At 45.8% G+C, this 18,520-nt stretch overlaps 1 protein-coding gene across 1 annotated transcript in view; it reads right to left on the bottom strand.

Annotated features, from left to right (window-relative positions):
• Positions 1-4,246, bottom strand: part of LOC141564732 (receptor-transporting protein 3-like) — a 5,674-nt gene extending 1,428 nt beyond the window's left edge. The window contains exon 1 of the mRNA XM_074307598.1: positions 4,092-4,246. Coding sequence (XP_074163699.1) covers positions 4,092-4,246 — 155 coding nt within the window. The remainder of the gene's footprint in view (positions 1-4,091) is intronic.
• Between the last annotated feature and the right edge of the window lie 14,274 nt (positions 4,247-18,520).

Below are 18,520 nucleotides of genomic sequence, written 5' to 3' on the forward strand. Positions count from 1 at the left end.
CCCCCGAGGGACCTGACTGCTATTTCCCAGCAGCCTGGGACTGGCTCCTCAGGAATAAATAAGGACATTGGGCTTGATGGTTTATAATGACCCCCTCAGATCCTGATCCATCATCTTCTGATAATGGATAAAGACTTGGAAGGCCACTCATCAAATCTGCAGCTGAGCCAAAGCTTGGACTGATGCAGCCCGTGAGAGATGGAGGATCCAGCCCCCGACAGGGGAGAGCCCGGGGCCGAATCCATGAAGACAAAATTCCACTCAATGAAAAGAGAAAGTATCTACAGCAATTGTCCTGCCCCTGGACCGCAAGCTGGAGAGGAGCCAGCAGTAGGATATGGTGAGTGGAAAAACAAAACTCACCCAGTCTTGTGTGCTTTCAGCAATGATTCCTACTGTCCTCTGCCCTCATCAGTCCTCATCTGGAGTACTAAGTTCAGATCTAGACGCCGCAATTACCCTGAATGGTATGTAGTTATAGGACCTCCCTTCCTGGCAGAGGGGAGGGCCTCCAAGGAGCGGGATGCTGACTCTGCTGGGGGACACGTTGGATGTCCTGGTTAAATTTGCTGGAAGAGGGGGCAGCTAGGTGGCTCAGTAGGTAGAGCACCAGCCCTGAAGTCAGGAGGACCTGAGTTCAAATCTGGTCTCAGACACTGAACACTTCCTAGCTGTGTGACCTTGGGCAAGTCACTTAACCCCAGCCTCAGGGGGAAAAAAAAATTTGCTGGAAAGCCTGGGCGGGTTTTGGCTCTGTCTTTTTTATACTTCTTGTTATGATCATGTTCCTCCTTGTCCTTTCACAGCTTTTATTCTTGTTATGATCATGTTCCTCCTTGTCCTTTCAAAGCAAGTTTCTATCATCAGGGCAGATGACCGGCAGAAGTTTTGTAAGTATGATACTACATCTATTAATTAATAGACTGAACTGGAACATCTCTGAGTTACTATAATAGGAGACAAGTATAAAAAACCTTACAACTTTAATCTGTATTTGTTGTCAAACTACGATATGGGATATCATCATGTCCTCTGAAGGGAAAGAGTGTGCTGGACAAAGGAATGAAACAAAGATTGCCTGTAAAAGTTTTCTAATTACATGGAATAGCAAATTTCAAGAAAGCAACAGGATTAAACTATTTTCTCTGAGAACTATATTTACATCTCTACATATTTCACTTTAAAATGTATCTAGCATGGAAATTCGGGCTTTGAGTATGCTAAGTTCCCCAAACTGAATTTAAGAATTTTACATATAAAATTTAATTGATAATTGCAAAGAAAGTGCAATCGTTTTTTCCATTTTAAAGTAGCTGATCATTTTAAAAGACAGAAGGGTTCATTTTACAAGTCAGATCTCATGGATCTTTTTTAAAGATTCTTATATAAGGCTTAGATAAATCTAAAAACAGCAGGTGGTATATAAAAACAGTCTTCAAAAATCACAGGTGAATTATGGTTTCCTAGTTTCATGTCCCTTTTACGGCTTTATTGTGAAAAGGATTATGAGGCGGTTATTAGAAAATCAACTTTAAGAGCCTGAACTCAGTTCTGCTGGTAGATTTTAGAATGATCTAGGAACCTCTAGAAGTGATTCAGAATCAGAGCCGCCTTCAGAGTTACCCTGAAAATATTCCAGAATGTCCATGAAAAAATGCTTCCAAAGACCACACAACCATATCTGGGATTCAAGACAAGACGAAATGATTAAATGGGTGTTGGGAGTGGGTTACGAGGCTACCAGGAGATTTGATGCTATTTAATATTAACGATCATCATTAGGTTGCTTCGACTTTTTGATCCATGGCATTTGTGTTTGCTAAAGTCTTTTTGCCTATTTGTAAATCTCCCTTCTCAAAAGTAATCCACGGTGAGTCTTCTAAGCCATTGGCTCTCTAACCTTACTTAGGTGATTCTGATTATGAATACAGGAAAAAAATCTTGTAGATTTGATTTTTAGATAAGTGATCCATGAAGGAAATGGCCTTCATGAATCAAAGGGGAGAATCAGAGGAATTAGAATGGCAAGTGAGAGTGGGCACTGAGTAAATCACACTGACTATCTCGTGATTCAATTCTGGAACTCGCTCAGTTTCATTTCCATTCAATTATGAATCTGGTCCAATTTAGGTCTTGTGAGAAAACTTTATTCACTTGTGAGAACTGAGATAAAGATGTATTGCATTGTTTGAACCTAGCCCTGCATGGCTGGGAAACTGAGCCCCCTTTCTTTGCTGCTTAGAGACTCCTAATTAAGGACCTTGGTTATGCTCACCAAAACCCCAGTCGGATCCAAAGATTTGTTCACGTTAATACATTAAGCAAACTACATATCTGATTTGAAAACTGGCCCCCTATTGGTCAATGGATTTTTTTCTAATGTTCCTTTAATCCAATACAGACACTTGGGGGGAGGGGATGTCACTTTTTCTGATTTCAGGGAATTGCACCCCTTTATTCTCCCCCTCCCGTCTTGTACAGTTCCTAATCTTTCCTCCAATTAGAAATCAGATTGTCTGATTTTGTGTCCTGGTTAATTGTTTTCCTTTAATTCATTGGTCTTGTTTGTTTTCCATGCATCGAAATTTTTCTCCCCTGAGTTTGGGGTCCACTGCCAAGCTGAGGGGGCCTGTTCCCCTGTGTTGGACAATTAACACGCTTTGTTTAATAATTCAATGTGCTCAGGACTCCTTTGCTCCTTTGATCATTTCACCCATCACATTTCTAAGAGATGTCTATGTGGTGGGGGAGAGGAAAGACGCATTCTGGGAAATGAAGGTGACCTAAAAACAAATTATAAAGAACAAAAATTAAGAATGGGTATCACGAGAAATCATGTGTATGGCCAGGTCCTAGTTAGTGCAAGTAATGATTGCTTGTATTCAAAGTGGGATTATTTTACGTGGAAAATTCCCTGAAGAGGAAACGCCCTCCACAATACAGGTCAGCACCTCTACAACTTATAGACTTAACATAGGTGGAATGCAACATTGTTTAGGGCCGCATAATGAGTCAAAATATGGACCTGAACTCAGAAACAACATAAAATAAAGTTATTTTGGAATTCCCAGGTACGATTAGAACTTTCACACCAGATGCACTGAAAGGTCACCAGTTTAGAGCCACTTTTACTTGCACATTCAGTGGCCTTCTTGGCCACTTGATCTCCAGAAGTCCCGGATAAGAAGCTAGTTGTAAAACCTAGATAAGAGCGGGCACTTATTCTGTTTCCTGCCTTCTCCTAAGGCAGGCGAGTCCTTTGGACTCCTGTCACTTTGGACCAGGCTTCTAGTCCTCCTGGCTGAGAAAGAAGCCTCCGAGTCCAAGCCTCAGCTTTCAGGTCACTACAATATTGTGGGTCCCAATCTGTAACAAGGTGTGGTGGGCTTGGGGTCCCGAGCCCTCCTCGGGTTCAAGGCTTTCTCAGAGGCAAAGACCTTGCACAACCAATCCTTGCCCAAAGCCACATTCCCATAGGCTCAGGGAGGTGGAAGCATCCTCAAGGGAAGGAAGATAAGCAACAGACAAATTATAAAAGCTGCTATTAAGAAGGTTTTAAAGTCTTCCCTAAGGAAGCCCCCATGGTCTCTGGAGCTCTCTACCAAACTCTCACTCTTCCTGCCCAAAGGGGCCCAAAGTTGGGCCCCAAATCAACTTACCTGCTTCCCCCCACAACCTGACACCACAATGTCCTTACTTACAACAGTCTGGGCTGATGTGTGGACATGCAGGGGGCTAACTCACACCCTTCAGTTCCACTAATATCCGCCTCCCGTTAGGGAGAAAGCATAGCACATGACTAGGGGGTGAGGGCTTGGGGCTCCCTAACCCTAAATGCCAGCTCGGCCTCTGGACCTGTTTCCTCCCCAGTGAAATGCAGCTTTTGTGCTAGCAAAGTGCCTTGGAGTTTCAAGGCCTCTGGGTGCATCTGCCCTCCAGGCGTTGCTGACCGCTGTCTGATTCAGAGCAGAGCTTCCTTTCTTCCCATCCGCTCTCCCCCGGGGCTCACCATCCACCCTGACAAAGCACCCACAGACAGCCCCCGCCCCGGGCTCCTTCTCCGTGGCTCCCCACTGACCCTCCCCACTGACCTGGCAAAGCCTTTTTTCGTGTATTGCCTCCAGCCTGGGGGTAGGCTTTTGACCTCAAGGTTATAGTCCACTTTCAGCTTCCATCTGTGATGCGGTTTCTTCTCTGTAATTATCTGCTGAAACGTCTGCTCCCAAAGGTCCATATCCTTGATCATTCTGTTAGGTGTGATTGCCCACAGATTTCTGCCCCAAAAGAACCTCTGGAAATGGGGCTTTGGCCCCACAGAAGTCAGTTGTACAGGGGCTGGGGGCACCAGGCTTGTGGGTACCTAAACATCAGAGACACTTTCCCGTACAGGGCAGAGTTTTACAGACTGTAGAGAGCTATAAACAATGTAAAATATCTGGTCTCCTCCCTCGTCCAGTTTAAAAATTAAACAGAAAAGATAAGCTACCTGCAGTCCCTCAGCCTGGGATTCAAAGTTTAATGAGGCTACAGATCATCACGGTTTAGACTGAGTTCTGTCCCAGCAGAACCTTCTGGGTTCCCAAGGACTTGCTCTCCCACTGCCTGGCTTGTTGAACCCCTACCATGGTACCTAAGGACGATTATTTAAAGTTCAGGTTTTCCCCCAGAGATGGGACCCAGAAGCATCCCACATACAATATGGTAGGCAATCCTCAAGTAGCCAAGGATGGGCCCATCCACCTCCAGAAGGTCCCTTTGGTGGATCCTCCCCGGTAATTCTGGAGGGACGGACAAGGCACAGGGCCGGGAGGCATTTTGATCCGGGGAGGGGCTTCCAGGGATGGGTCCTTCACCTCCCAAATGCTGCTCCCATGTCCTCACCATGCCCCCAGTGCCATCTTTCCCGACCAGCAGCCATACTTGGACTCCATGGCTACAGTGGAGTCTACAGCTGAGATTTTAACTCAGTCAGCACACAGACTCTGGAATCATCTGCAGAGAGATGATAGTTAAACTCTGCTGATCTCCAAAGAGAGAATATGGGGAGAGAAGAGAAGAGAGCCCTATACAAGCCTGAGATGTATCCATAGTTGGGGGCAAGCTATGGATGATGAGCCAGCCAAAGGAAACATCTGAGAACCAGCAAAGAAAGGGGAAAAGGAATAAGATTTATAGAGCAACATGTGCCAGGCTCCGGACTAAGCCGATATCTCATCTGATGCTCACAACAGCCCTGAGGGATGCATGCTGCTCTCATCCCCATTCCACAGTGGAGGAAAAGGAAACATTCAGGCCTGAAAAACCCCTCTTCCTGACGTCAAATCCAGCCTCAAGCACTTCCCAGCTGGGTCACACTGGGTACACACACCGTGTGTGCCTCGGTTTCCTCAATGATAAAATGAGCTGGAGAAGGAAACCACTCCAGTGTTTCTGCCAAAAAAAACCCATATGGGGTCATGAGGAGCCAGACACAAATGACTCAACAGCCAAAGGGCTCTAAGTGCGACCAGCTGCCTCGACTTGCCAGGGCGTAAAGTCCCTCAAAAGTCTCGGCTGCTGCAGAGAAGTGGAGCAGGAAAGACTAAGAAAAGGTCATCCCATTTGGGTAACTAAGAGACTACCAGTAACTCTGGAGATAACAAGTTCAAAAGAGTAACAAAGCCAGACGCCAGCTTACAGAGCCAGGTGTCCCACCATCATGACATTTGAGTGTGGGATCATCCCAGTGAGGATGGGCAGGAAGGACAGTATTGTCCCCATTTTGCAAATAAGCATACTGAGGCACAGAGAGGCTGTGCTCCTATGGGGGATTTTGGAGCTGGAACCAGAGCCCCAATCTCTTACTACTCCTCCAAGGTCCTTGCTGAGCCCCTACCCCAGCTTGTCAACAGTGGGGGCATTTACCCTCTGATTGTATGAAACAGGGATTTATTTCAAAATAATCAGACTGCATTGTTGGTGGAGTTGTGAACTGATCCAGCCACTATGAAGAGCAATTTGGAACTGCACCCAAAGGGCTTTCAAACTGTGCACATCCTTTGATCCAGCAGTGCTTCATATATATATATATATATATATATATATATATATAGGGGGGGGACTTATATCCCAAAAAAATCTTAAAGGAGGAAAAGGGATCTATATGTGCAAAATTGTTTGTGGCAGTCCCTTTTGTAGTGGTAAGGAACTGGAAACTGAAGGACGCCCATCAGCTGGGGAATGACCGAATAAGTGATGGTATATGAAAGTAAAAGGATTTTTACTATTTTGTAAGAAATGATCAACAGGCCTGGAAAGACCCACATGAACTGATGCTGAATGAAGGGAGTAGAACCAAGAGAACATCAACCCCAGCCACAAGATTAGACAATGATCAGCGCTGATGGACCGGGCTCCTCCATCAGCAATGGGTGATTCAGGCCAGTTCCAATAAACTTGGGATGGAAAATGCCATTCACCTCCAGAGAGAGGACTATGAAGACTGAAGGTGGATCAAAGCAGAGTATTTTCACTTTGGTGGTTGTTGCGTTGTGTTGTTTATTTCCTTTTATTTTTCCTCTTGCTTTTTTTTTTTTTCTCCTTTTGATCTGATTTTTCTCGCGCAGCATGAATCAGAAGAATTGCATATGTTTGACCCATATTGGACTGCTTACTGTCTGGGGTGGGGGGAGAACATTTTGGAACACAAGATTTTGCAGAGGTGGAGTTGGAGACTATCTTTGCATTTGTTTATTTAAAAAATTAAATTAGGCTCCTGAGCTGTCCTAGGAAACAAAGCAGATTGTGGGCTGGGAAAGAGGAGGCTGAGAGAATGGTCCCCCCACCAGCCTCCCAGGAGTCTGAGAAATGAGCAGCATCTGTAAGGCCCCCTGCCTAAATGCTTAATGATTTGAGCAAGAGACTGGGGCGTGAGCAGCTAGGTAGGGGAGGGGGAGAATGGGGAAAGTGAGAAAGCTCATGGAAAAGGAAGGTTTTCTCTTCTGCAAACTGTGAGAAAGTGGTTAGATTTTAAGTGGAAAAAAAAAAAAACAATAGTGAAGACCGAAGAGGCCCCTGATCCTACAAGGAAGTCACATTGGACTCCGGCCTCAGTGCAGTGGTTAAAGCCTTGACTCTGGGACAAGAAGGCCTAGGTTCAAGTTCTGCCTGACCTTAAGCAACTAACTTCAACTCTATGAGACTCAAACTTCTCCTCCCCCTCTAAAATGAAGGTGTCAAGTGAAGTGAGGGGCCTCTGGGGTCCCTACACAAGGATCATGTTGCTTTAAACTCTGGGAGCCTCAGTTTACCCATCTGTCGAACAAAGATTTAGCCACTGAGCATCTGATCAGCTCGGGAGCTATGATTCAATGATCTTGGGCCTGCTGATCTCCGCTTCTGCCATCAAAGGACGGCTTTCAGACACAGTCGCAAGGAGGATTCTCATTATCAATCATTCAACTCTGGCTGAGCACAAGCTTTCTCCCTGCTCAGTCAAAACGAGAGGAGTGAGCCCAGTTCTTCTACCCTCATTCACAGGGCGCCTCCGAGAGCTGGGGGGGGGGAGAGGGGAGAGGAGAAGGTCACCGGGAAAATGCCCTATTTTTGTCCTGGAGGATAAAGGCAGAGACAGAAACAGAAAGAGACAGAGACAGAAAAGGAGATAGAGAAGAGGGAAAGAGACACACAGAGACAGAGAGATAAAGAAGATGGAGAGAGACATTCAGAGACACACAGATAAAGAAGATGGAGAGAGACATTCAGAGACAGAAAGACAGAGGGGGAAGGAGGAAAGGAGGCAGGAAGGGAGGGGACGAGGAGATGGGGCAGAGAAGAGGGAGGGAGGAGAGAGAGGGAGAGGGAAGGAGGGGGAGAGACACAGAAAGCCAGGAAAAAGAGAGGAGAGTCAGACAGGAAGGAGAGGGAAGCCAGAGGAAGGGAAGGAGGAGGGAGGAGGGAGAGGCCGAGACAGGGAGATGGGTCTAAATGGGCCGCCAGAACGAGCCCCAGGCGGGTCCGCCAAGCAGCCCCCGGAGCCTGTCCCGCCCGGAAACGCGAGCGATCCACTCCTCGTTATGTCGTGGGGCTGAAACAGAAACGGGGGGAGAGCCTCACAGCTTCTGCCTCTTCCAATCCCGAATTTTACAGGTGGGGAAACTGAGCCTCGAGCCCTTGTCCCCAGCCCCGCGCAGTTGGGGGAGGGGCAGGAACAGAGACATCCCCCCACGCGCTTTCACACCTGGCTCTCGCTCTGGGCCCGACTCCCAGCCCTGCTCCGGCTCCCTGAGCCCTGTCAGGGCGGTTTCGCTCGGGGATCAGGGCGAGGGCAGCTGGGCTCGGCTGCTAGGCCTTTTCTGTTGTTGTTATTGTTGTTTCTTCTGGGCCCGGGGACTTTCCCCTTAGTCTCAGCGGAACCGAAACTGCTGCGTCTCCTTTTCCATCCCCCTCCCCCCCCCATCTGCCAGCCATCCCTGCCCGCCCAGGCGGGCGCCGGCCCCGCTTCCCGGCAGAGCCCTGGCTCTCGAAGCCTTGGGAGCCGCACCTTCCCTGCGCTGCCAGGGACAGGAAACCGCGGGGGAAGAGGCTCAGAGCCTGCCCCCCCCCAACAGCTCTCGGCCACACGTCCTCCCAGGCTCGGTCACGTTCTGGCACCAGGGAGCGCAGGACACGCGGGCCAGGCTCTCGGACCCACACCCCCCATCACCAGCCCCTCGGGCAGGAAATCCCTGCCTGGTCCTATGACCTTCCAGACTTTGCTCAGGAATCACTTTCCCACCTGAAGCTTTTCCACATCCACCACCACCCCCCCATGAATTATCCATCACTGACTTCTATAGGTACATGATGCCTTGCTATCCCTAACAAGGAACGCTTGAAGCAAAGAGCAGTACTGTTCTAAAAAATGTTTTAATCCCAACACCTACAAGAGAAAGAAGAGGTGGATGAAAAGGAGGAAGAGAAAAGGAAAAGGAGGAAGAGAATGAGGAGGAGAAAGAGGAGGAGGAGGAGGAGGAGAAAGAAAAAGAGAGAGAGAAGAGGGGGGAGGGAGGAAAGAAGGAAAGAAAGAAAAAGAAAGAAAGAAAGAAAGAAGAAAGAAAGAAAGAAAGAAAGAAAGAAAGAAAGAAAGAAAGAAAGAAAGAAAGAAAGAAAGAAGAAAGAAAGAAAGAAAGAAAGAAAGAAAGAAAGGAAGGAAGGAAGGAAGGAAGGAAGGAAGGAAGGAAGGAAGGAAGGAAGGAAGGAAGGAAGGAAGGAAGAGGGAAAGGGGGAAAGGGGGAAAGAGAGAAAGAAAGAGAGAGAGGTGGAAGGAGGGAGGGAGGGATAGGAGGAAGGAATGAAGGAAAGAGAGAAAGGGGGAAAGGGGGAAAGGGAGAAAGGAGAAAGGGAGGAAAGGAGAAAGGGAGGAAAGGGAAGGGAAGGGAAGGGAAGGAAGGGAAGGGAAGGGAGGGAAGGGAAGGGAAGGGAAGGGAAGGGAAGGGAAGGGAAGGGAAGGGAAGGGAAGGGAAGGGAAGGGAAGGGAAGGGAAGGGTTGGCAGATGGGGAACACACATAGGAAGCTGTACATCTAGCTTGCCCAGATTAACAGAGAAAGAAGTAAATTGGTTAAACAGTCCCATCTTAGAAAAAGAAATAGAACAAGCTATTAACCAATTCCCTAAGAAAAAATCCCCAGGACCAGATGGATTTACATGTGAATTCTACCAAACATTTAAAGAACAATTAACCCCAATGTTATATAAACTATTTGAAAAAACAAGGATTGAAGGAGTCCTACCAAATTCCTTTTATGACACAGACATAGTACAGGAACCGTAGATTGAAAACAGAGAAAGAAAATTATAGACCAATCTCCCTAATGAATATTGATGCTAAAATTTTAAATAACTAGCAAAAAGATTACAGAAAATCATTCCCAGCATAATACACTATGACCAAGTATGATTTATAACAGGAATGCAGGGCTGGTTCAACATTAGGAAAAGTATTAGCATAATTGACTATATCAATAACCAAAGTAGCAAAAACCATATGATCATCTCAATAGATGCAGAAAAAGCATTTGATAAAATCCAACATCCATTCCTAATTTAAAAACTCTTGAGAGTATAGGAATAAATTGACTTTTCCTTAAAATAGTCAAGAACATATATTTAAAACCATCAGTAAGCATCATATGTAAAGGGGATAAACTGGGACCATTCCCAGTAAGATCAGGAGTGAAACAAGGTTGCCCACTATCATCATTATTATTCAATATTGTATTAGAAACGCTAGCCTTGGCAATAAGAGTTGAGAAAGAGATTAAAGGAATTAGAGTAGGTAATGAGGAAACCAAATCATCACTCTTTGCTGATGATATGATGGTATACTTAGAGAACCCCAGAGATTCTACTAAAAAGCTATTAGAAATAATCCACACCTTTAGCAAAGTTTCAGGATACAAAATAAAACCACGTAAATCCTCAGCATTTTTATACATCACTAACACAATCCAACAGCAAGAGATACAAAGAGAAATTCCATTCAAAATAACTGTCGATAGCATAAAATATTTGGGACTCTATCTACCAAAGGAAAGTCAGGAATTATATGAGCAAAATTATGAAACACTTGCCACAAAAATAAAGTCAGATTTAAATAATTGGAAAAACATTAAGTACTCTTGGATAGGCCAAGAGAATATAATAAAGATGACAATGCTCCCTAAACTAATCTATTTATTTAGTGCTATACCAATCAGGCTCCCAACTATTTTAATGACCTAGAAAAAAATAACAATCAAATTCATATGGAAGAACAAAAGGTCGAGAATTTCAAGGGAATTAATGAAAAAAAAATCAGATGAAGGTGGCCTAGCTGTACCTGATGTAAAACTATATTATAAAGCAACAGTCACCAAAACCATTTGGTATTGGCTAAGAAACAGATTAGTTGATCAGTGGCATAGGTTAGGTTCACAGGACAAAATAGTCAATAACTATAGCAATCTAGTGTTTGACGAACCCAAAGATCCCAACTTTTGGGATAAGAATTCATTATTTGACAAAAACTGCTGGGAAAACTGGAAATTAGTATGGCAGAAACTAGGCATGGACCCACACTTAACACTGTACACCAAGATAAGATCAAAATGGGTCCATGATTTAGGCATAAAGAATGAGATTATAAATAAATTAGATGAACATAGATGAACCTCTCAGACTTGTGGATGGGAAGGAATTTGTGACCAAAGGAGAACTAGAGACCATTATTGATCACAAAATAGAAAATTTTGATTACATCAAATTAAAAGGCTTCTGTACAAACAAAACTAATGCAAACAAGATTAGAAGGGAAGCAACAAACTGGGAAAACATTTTTACAGTTAAAAGATCTGATAAAGGCCTCATCTCCAAAATATATAGAGAACTGACTCTGATTTATAAAAAATCAAGCTATTCTCCAATTGATAAATGGTCAAAGGATAGGAGCAGACAATTTTCAGATGATGAAATTGAAACTATTTCCATTCATATGAAAGAGTGTTCCAAATCACTACTGATCAGAGAAATGCAAATTAAGACAATGCTGAGATACCACTACACACCTGTCAGATTGGCTAAGATGACAGGAACAAATAATGATGAATGTTGGAGGGGATGTGGGAAACCTGGGACACTGATACATTGTTGGTGGAGTTGTGAAAGAATCCAACCATTCTGGAGAGCAATCTGGAACTATGCCCCAAAAGTTATCAAACTGTGCATACCCTTTGACCCAGCCATACTACTACTGGTCTTATATCCCCAAGAAATACTAAAGAAGGGAAAGGGACCTGTATGTGCCAAAATGTTTGTGGCAGCTCTTTTTGTAGTGGCTAGAAGCTGGAAAATGAATGGATGCCCATCAATTGAAGAATAAATTGGTTAAATTGTGGTATATGAATGTTATGGAACATTATTGTTCTGTAAGAAATGACCAGCAAGAGGAATACAGAGAGGCTTGGAGAGACTTACATCAACTGATGCTGAGTGAAACGAGCAGAACCAGAAGATCATTATACACTTCAACAACAATACTGTATGAAGATGTATTCTGATGGAAGTGGATATCTTCAACATAGAGAAGAGCTAATTCAGTTCCAATTGATCAATGATGGACAAAAGCAGCTATACCTAGAAAAGGAACACTGGGAAATGAGTGTAAACTGTTTGCATTTTTGTTTTTCTTCCCAGGTTATTTTTACCTTCTGAATCCAATTCTCCCTGTGCTACAAGAGAACTGTTTGGTTCTACACATATATATATTGTATCTAAAATAAACTGTAACATATTTAACATGTATGGGACTGCCTGCCATCTAGGGGAGGGGATGGAGGGAGGGAAAGGAAAAGTCGGAACAGAAGTGAAAGGGACAATGTTGTAAAGATTACCCATGCATATGTTCTGTCAATAAAAAGTTATTTAAAAAGAAAAAAAAGCTGTACATCTGGGAAAACTACAGCCAGAGCACAGATATGGATGTGAACACATGTGCAGAATGTGTAAGGCTGGGAAGGCAGACACAGTGAAAGGGAAAGTCATACCCCCAATGAGGAAGGGTTGTCATTATGTGCTGCACTGGCCCTCCATGATTCTCAGGGGGCTGCTGCAGGTTCCATCATCAGTGCTGTCAGTCTCCACCACTCTCCACCAAAGCTCCCTTGGGTATTAAATTTTGGAGCTTTTCTCTGCTTCTGACTTCTGGCTTCAGCTGGAGTTAGAGAATTACGATATTTCCCTCAAATTGTTATTCCCGCAGAATAACACAGAATCTCGCCGATTGTTCTCTCTATCCAATAGGACAATGAGGGATTCTGATATTTTTCTTTGAACATAAAGTCCTTGGATTTTCTCTGCTACAAATCTTTTTGAAAGGAGAAATTCCCCTCACACCAATCTTTTTTGTAAAGAGAATCTGCCTGTTATTTCTCAGAGTCTTGACTACAAAGGACTTTCCACTCCAAATGGCGGTTTGAGGGTCAAACTTTGTGGAATCCTGAGCAGAGACATCTCCAATTAATTAGTCCTTTCAGACTTAAATCAGTTTTCACTGGCATTTCCTGGTCAAGGGTGGTATTTCTGTTAGAAACTTCCCTCTTATATAAAAAACAATTTTTTTCCCTGAGGCAATTAGGGTTAAGTGACTCGCCCAGGGTCACACAGCTAGGAAGTGTTAAGTGTCTGAGACCAGATTTGAACTCGGGTCCTCCTGAATTCAGGGCTGGTGCTCTCTCCACTGAGCCACCTAGCTGCCCTAAGGAACAATTATTTATCTCTTCTTTTTTAATTGCCAACAGTTGGACTATAGCGATGAGCATCTGTTTTAGAGATAGTCCTTTAGAACACTGGGAAGTGAATGTAAATTGTTAGCACTACTGTCTATCTACCCAGGTTACTTATACCTTCGGAAGCTAATAATTAATGTGCAACAAGAAAATGGTATTTACACACATATATTGTATCTGGGTTATATTGTAACACATGTAAAATGTATGGGATTGCCTGTCATCAAAGGGAGGGAGTAGAGGGAGGGAGGGGATAATTTGGAAAAATGAATACAAGGGATAATATTATTTAAAAAAAATAAATAATAAAAATAAAAAAAATTTAAAATTTTTTAAAAATTTAAAAAAGAGATAGTCCTTTACACAAATTGTCCCTTGGCTCTTGCCCTGAGATAGTCCAGATTCTCAATCCCCAAATTCCTTTTCCGTGAGCTCCTTGAGAGCACGAACTTGGGCCTTTCTTCATATCCTCAGGGCTCAGCCTGGCACATCACAGAAGCTTAATAAATGTTTCTCCCCTACTACTGACTCTCCGAGGAGTGGGAGGTGGGAAGGTCCATAAATAAAGCCAATATCTAGAAGCAAAGTTCTCATCTCTCCATGACCCAACCGTATTACTGATCTTTCTCATGTATGTGTAAGTCTACCCTATATAGCATTAACATAATGATAATGTGTGTGTGTGTGTGTGTGTGTGTGTGTGTGTGTGTGTGTGTGAGTGTGTGTGTGTGTTGTCTATTTGAAGAGGACCAAACTGACAGCACAAGGCCGCGGTCACAGTACAGGATGTTTAACTGTGGCTGACGAGACCAAGGTGAGCTCAGCAGTTTCCAGGACACAAATAGCTCTGTTTACAGACTGGGGATGGAGACACCCCCAGGCCGCCCCTGCATCTCTCGTGGCCCCAGAGCTCCCGGGATTCAGCTCTGCTGTCTCTGATGTGGACACCGGGCTCAGCGGTCCTGTTCCAGCCTCCCGCGTCTCCTCACTGAGACTGCGGGTCTTCAGAGAGCTCCTGAGAGTGTTTGTGCATCTCTTCTGACCTCGGTGGGGGCTTGCTTTGTGAATTCCCCATAAACATAACATAACCTTTTAGGCATTCGCACCATGTGGCCATAGGACCTCTCAGTAAAGTAGGAGACTCGGCAGTTCAGCTCCAGAAAGGGCCCGAGTGTCTGGCACTTTACCCTGCCCAGTGATCTTCAGGCTCTTCCTAATGGGAGCGACTCCGTTTCCTGGTGTGGCACGGGCACACCCACAACAATGGCACAGCCCAGTGGCTCTGCAGTCTCTCAGGTGGGCAGACAGTCTGACAGGCCTTTTCTCTCCCCCTTTCCTCTGGGGCTTCCCAACACTGACTCCGTGTGCATCCACACCATCACCCACAGGACGCACCTAGAAAATATACTGCAAAGGAAAGTGAGTGTATCCACTATATCCAGCGCTCTTTCTTTGCCATGGCCAGCGGTTCCACATATGGGTACGGGGGTGTGGCTGATGGCACACTTGTGTTTTCTTGGGGTTGTTGGGCCCAAAGGAGCACAGTTGGAAGAGAACTGTAGTAAACACACCCCATGGAGCAACGATAACACGAGGGTGATCGGGAGCGTTCGCACAGCTCGCTGGTATGCAACACTTCTGCATCATATTTAAACACATGACTCGTGCTCAAGACTGACTAGATGAAGTGAATCAAAGGCCCAACTAATGGAGGAACGCCTTTCATTCTATTCCCCCAAATCTCAACATGGCTGCCATCCACGTCACTGTGCCATCACTCCAGGGAGCTCAGCTGAGCCAGACCAGCGACCTCAGGCCCCCTGGACTAGGCCGGGCCGGGCCGACAACCTCGGGCCTCCTGGACTGGGCAGTCTGAGGATGCCAGCCCAAGCTTGCCCCATGACCATGACCATGTCTCGTTTCTGGCTTTATTGGCTCTTGGTTTGACCAGTGCCAGTGAGTCCTCCCTCTCTCTATGATCCATCGGCTCTCTACCAGAGACCACTAAGTAGGTGGGAGAAGATGGACTCTGAGAACCTCCTAGTTCTAGAGTTACGGATGAACCTGAAGGAGATCCAGAAACGCCTCCAACTTGGACCTCGCCAAGGGCTGGAAGGAAAGCAGAGGCCGGCCAAGCTTCCTCTGCTCTCCTACCCAGGACTCTTCAGCTTGTCAGAGTAGAGTACCAGGAGCCCTTATTAAACCTTTAAAAACTGCTTTTCTCCCCTTCTCGTTAAGGACATGGGCAGCCTCTGTACATTCAATTCAGTGGTCGGAAGTGGTTACCAGAACTGCCAGAACGGGGCCTGAGCAACCACACTTAGCATGGGGAGGAGGGCAGGGGCTGGGGAGGAGGGGACGCCAAGCCAGGGCCCTGGCTTCTTGCCTCCACAGAATGTGTGCCCTTAAAGGCAGCTTTCTGGCCCCAAGAGGCAGCCGGCTCTGTCCGGAGGGCTGGGGCAGGCTTCCAAGATCTCCATTCGTTTCTTCTTCCATCACCAGATCCCGAGACGAAGCCAGGGCAGCCCCAGCTCAGGGGGCAGGGAGGAGGTAAGGAAAGTGCAAAGGAGACTGAGTGGAGCGCTCGGACATGGGGGATGCAGGCGAAGGCCGAGGTGGCGGTCACACAAGTCTTCCCGTGCACTCCAGCCCGACCGCATCCCAAGCATTGTGCTAGACACCGGGGGTCCAGCCCCAAAGAACAAAAGCCACAGCGGGCCGGCCACTGGGCCGACTCTCCATTGTAGGGCAGTTGTGACTCACACTGTGGACCGTGACACGCCAGCACAGCCCAGGGGGTTTCTTGGCAAAACACCGGATCGGTTTGCCATTTCCTTCTCCAGTGGTCTGAGACAGATTCAGTCTCTCACCCAGGTCGCACAGCTAGTAAGTGTCCGAGGCCAGGTTTGAACCCCAGGCCCACGGCTCCATCCACTGCACCACCAGCTGCCTGGGCCGAATCTAGTAAATACAATGGGGGTACCGATTTAGGATCAAATCACCAAGGACAAGAAATGTTTCCTCGGGACAACCAGCTGGAAGTTTAGCAAGAATTGGGCAGCTAATCAAGTCGGGAGGCACATTTAGGGTTAGAGTCGTTCGGGAGACCCTGGGACACCTTCCAAGAAACAGGCATGTAATTAAAATGTATGGGATTGCCTGTCATCAAGGGGAGGGAGTAGAGGGAGGGAGGTGATAATTTGGAAAAATGAATACAAGGGATAATGTTATAAAAAAAATTAGTCATGCATATGTACTGTCAAAAAAATTTATAAATAAAATTTAAAAAAGAAAGAAAGAAAGAAACAGGCATGTATTAAGCACCTACTATGTGCCAGGCTATAAACATGACCTTCTGTGATCTTCCCAGCAACCCTGGGAGGCTGGTGCAATCACGATCCCCATTTTACAGAGGAGGAAACTGAGACTCCAGATCCATCACTCTGTGCACTATGGCACTCCCCAACTGCCTCAAGGGAGTGGACAAGGGCTTCATATGCTGAACCTGGTCAGACCACATCAGGAATTCTGTGTCTAGCTGGTGTAGTCTGATGAAGGGGCAGCTAGGTGGCGCAGTGGATAGAGCTCAAGTCCTGAAATCAGGAAGACCTGAGTTCAAATCTGGCCTCAGACATTTAACACTTCCCTGCTGTGTGACCCTGGGCAAGTCACTTAACCTCAATTGCCTCAGGGAAAAAAAAATGCTTTTTTTTAAAGTTTGCCAGAAAGGCATTGATGTCCAGAGGAGGACAATTAAGGCAGCTGCATGTCCTCCTTTCTCTCTGATTCTGCCAACTTATTGTATCCCATCCCTGGGGCTGATTTTCCCATCACCTGGAAGACTATCATCATATACACACTTCCTAGCATCCTTCTACATGTCTTCTTCTTTAGGACATAAGCTCCATAATCTGGAACTATGCCCATCAAACTGGGCGCACCCTTTGACCAGCAGCGCCATCACTGGGTCTGTATCCCGAGGAAATCATCAAGGTGGAAAAGGGAGCCACGTGTGCAAAAATGTTTGTAGCGGCTCTTTTCGGGATGGCAAAGAATTGGAGAAAGCGTGAATGCCCGCCAACTGGGGACTGGCTGAGCAAGTTGTGGCACATGAAGGTGATGGAATATTACTATTATATAAAAAATGAGGAGCAGGCTGATTATAGAAAGGCCTAGAAAGATTTACGGGAACTGATGCCGAGAGAAACAAGCAGAACCAGGAATGCACTGTATACAGTGACAGCAAGAACGTGCGGTGATCAGCTGTGAAAGATGTGGTTCTTCTCAGTGGGTCAGTGATCCGAGGCAATGCCAATAGACTTTGGACAGAAACTGCCATCTACATCCAGAAGAAGAACTAATTAACACACGCTATGATTTTTTTTCTCTCCCGTGATTTTTTCCCTTTTGTCTGATTTTTCTCTCCCAACATGATTCATAAAGAAATGGGTATTTAAAAAATAAATATGCATATGTAACCAGCAAAAATAAAACAATTAAGAAAAAAGAAGAATATAAGCTCCCTGTGGGCAGGCACTGACCTTCTCTGTGTCTGTATCTGTGTATATCATCTTTTAAAGATTTAATAAATGTTCATTGACTGGCTCAGCCCAGGGCCTGGCACGTAGTAGGCACTTAATAAACATTGACTGATTGATTGAGCTGGAGAGTCCCAAGTCCACGCTATGGAAGGACTGAAGGGAAAGTGAAAACAAGGAATGGAGGGGTGATGGAGGGGTGGTGGCTGTTTCAGGCATATGGAGAGCTGGAGGAAGGATTGGACCTTTGGCTCCAAGGGCAGAGCTAGAAGCAGGGCCAGGAGTTTCAGAATCCAGTTTGGGCTTCCAGAATCCCTTCCCACTTTACCTCTAGGGTCCTATGAACCACTGAGCCTCCTCTTAGGTATCCTTCCCTGATAGTCCCCTCTTCTTTTTACTTTGGGGGGGGTGAGCACACTGCTGTGGGGGAGCCTTGGCTTAGGAGTGGAGGAGTGGGGGGAGGGGATGGGAGGAGGGGGGTGTCTGGGACCAGGATTGTAGATCCTTCTATTGTGGACAACAGGTGTTTCTAGGAGTAATTCAGGAGTGTGTGTGTGTGTGTGTGTGTGTGTGTGTGTGTGTACACGCTTCCCACCTAGGCTTTCCCTGCCTACCTGTACACGTGTGTGAGCTCACAGATGTGTCTGCCTGTTTGGGGGTGTCTGGGTGCAGGTACCTGGGTAGGGGTTGTGGTATATTT

The sequence above is a fragment of the Sminthopsis crassicaudata genome, chromosome 3 (genome assembly GCF_048593235.1).
Source record: "Sminthopsis crassicaudata isolate SCR6 chromosome 3, ASM4859323v1, whole genome shotgun sequence".
In the NCBI taxonomy this organism is placed as follows: domain Eukaryota; kingdom Metazoa; phylum Chordata; class Mammalia; order Dasyuromorphia; family Dasyuridae; genus Sminthopsis; species Sminthopsis crassicaudata.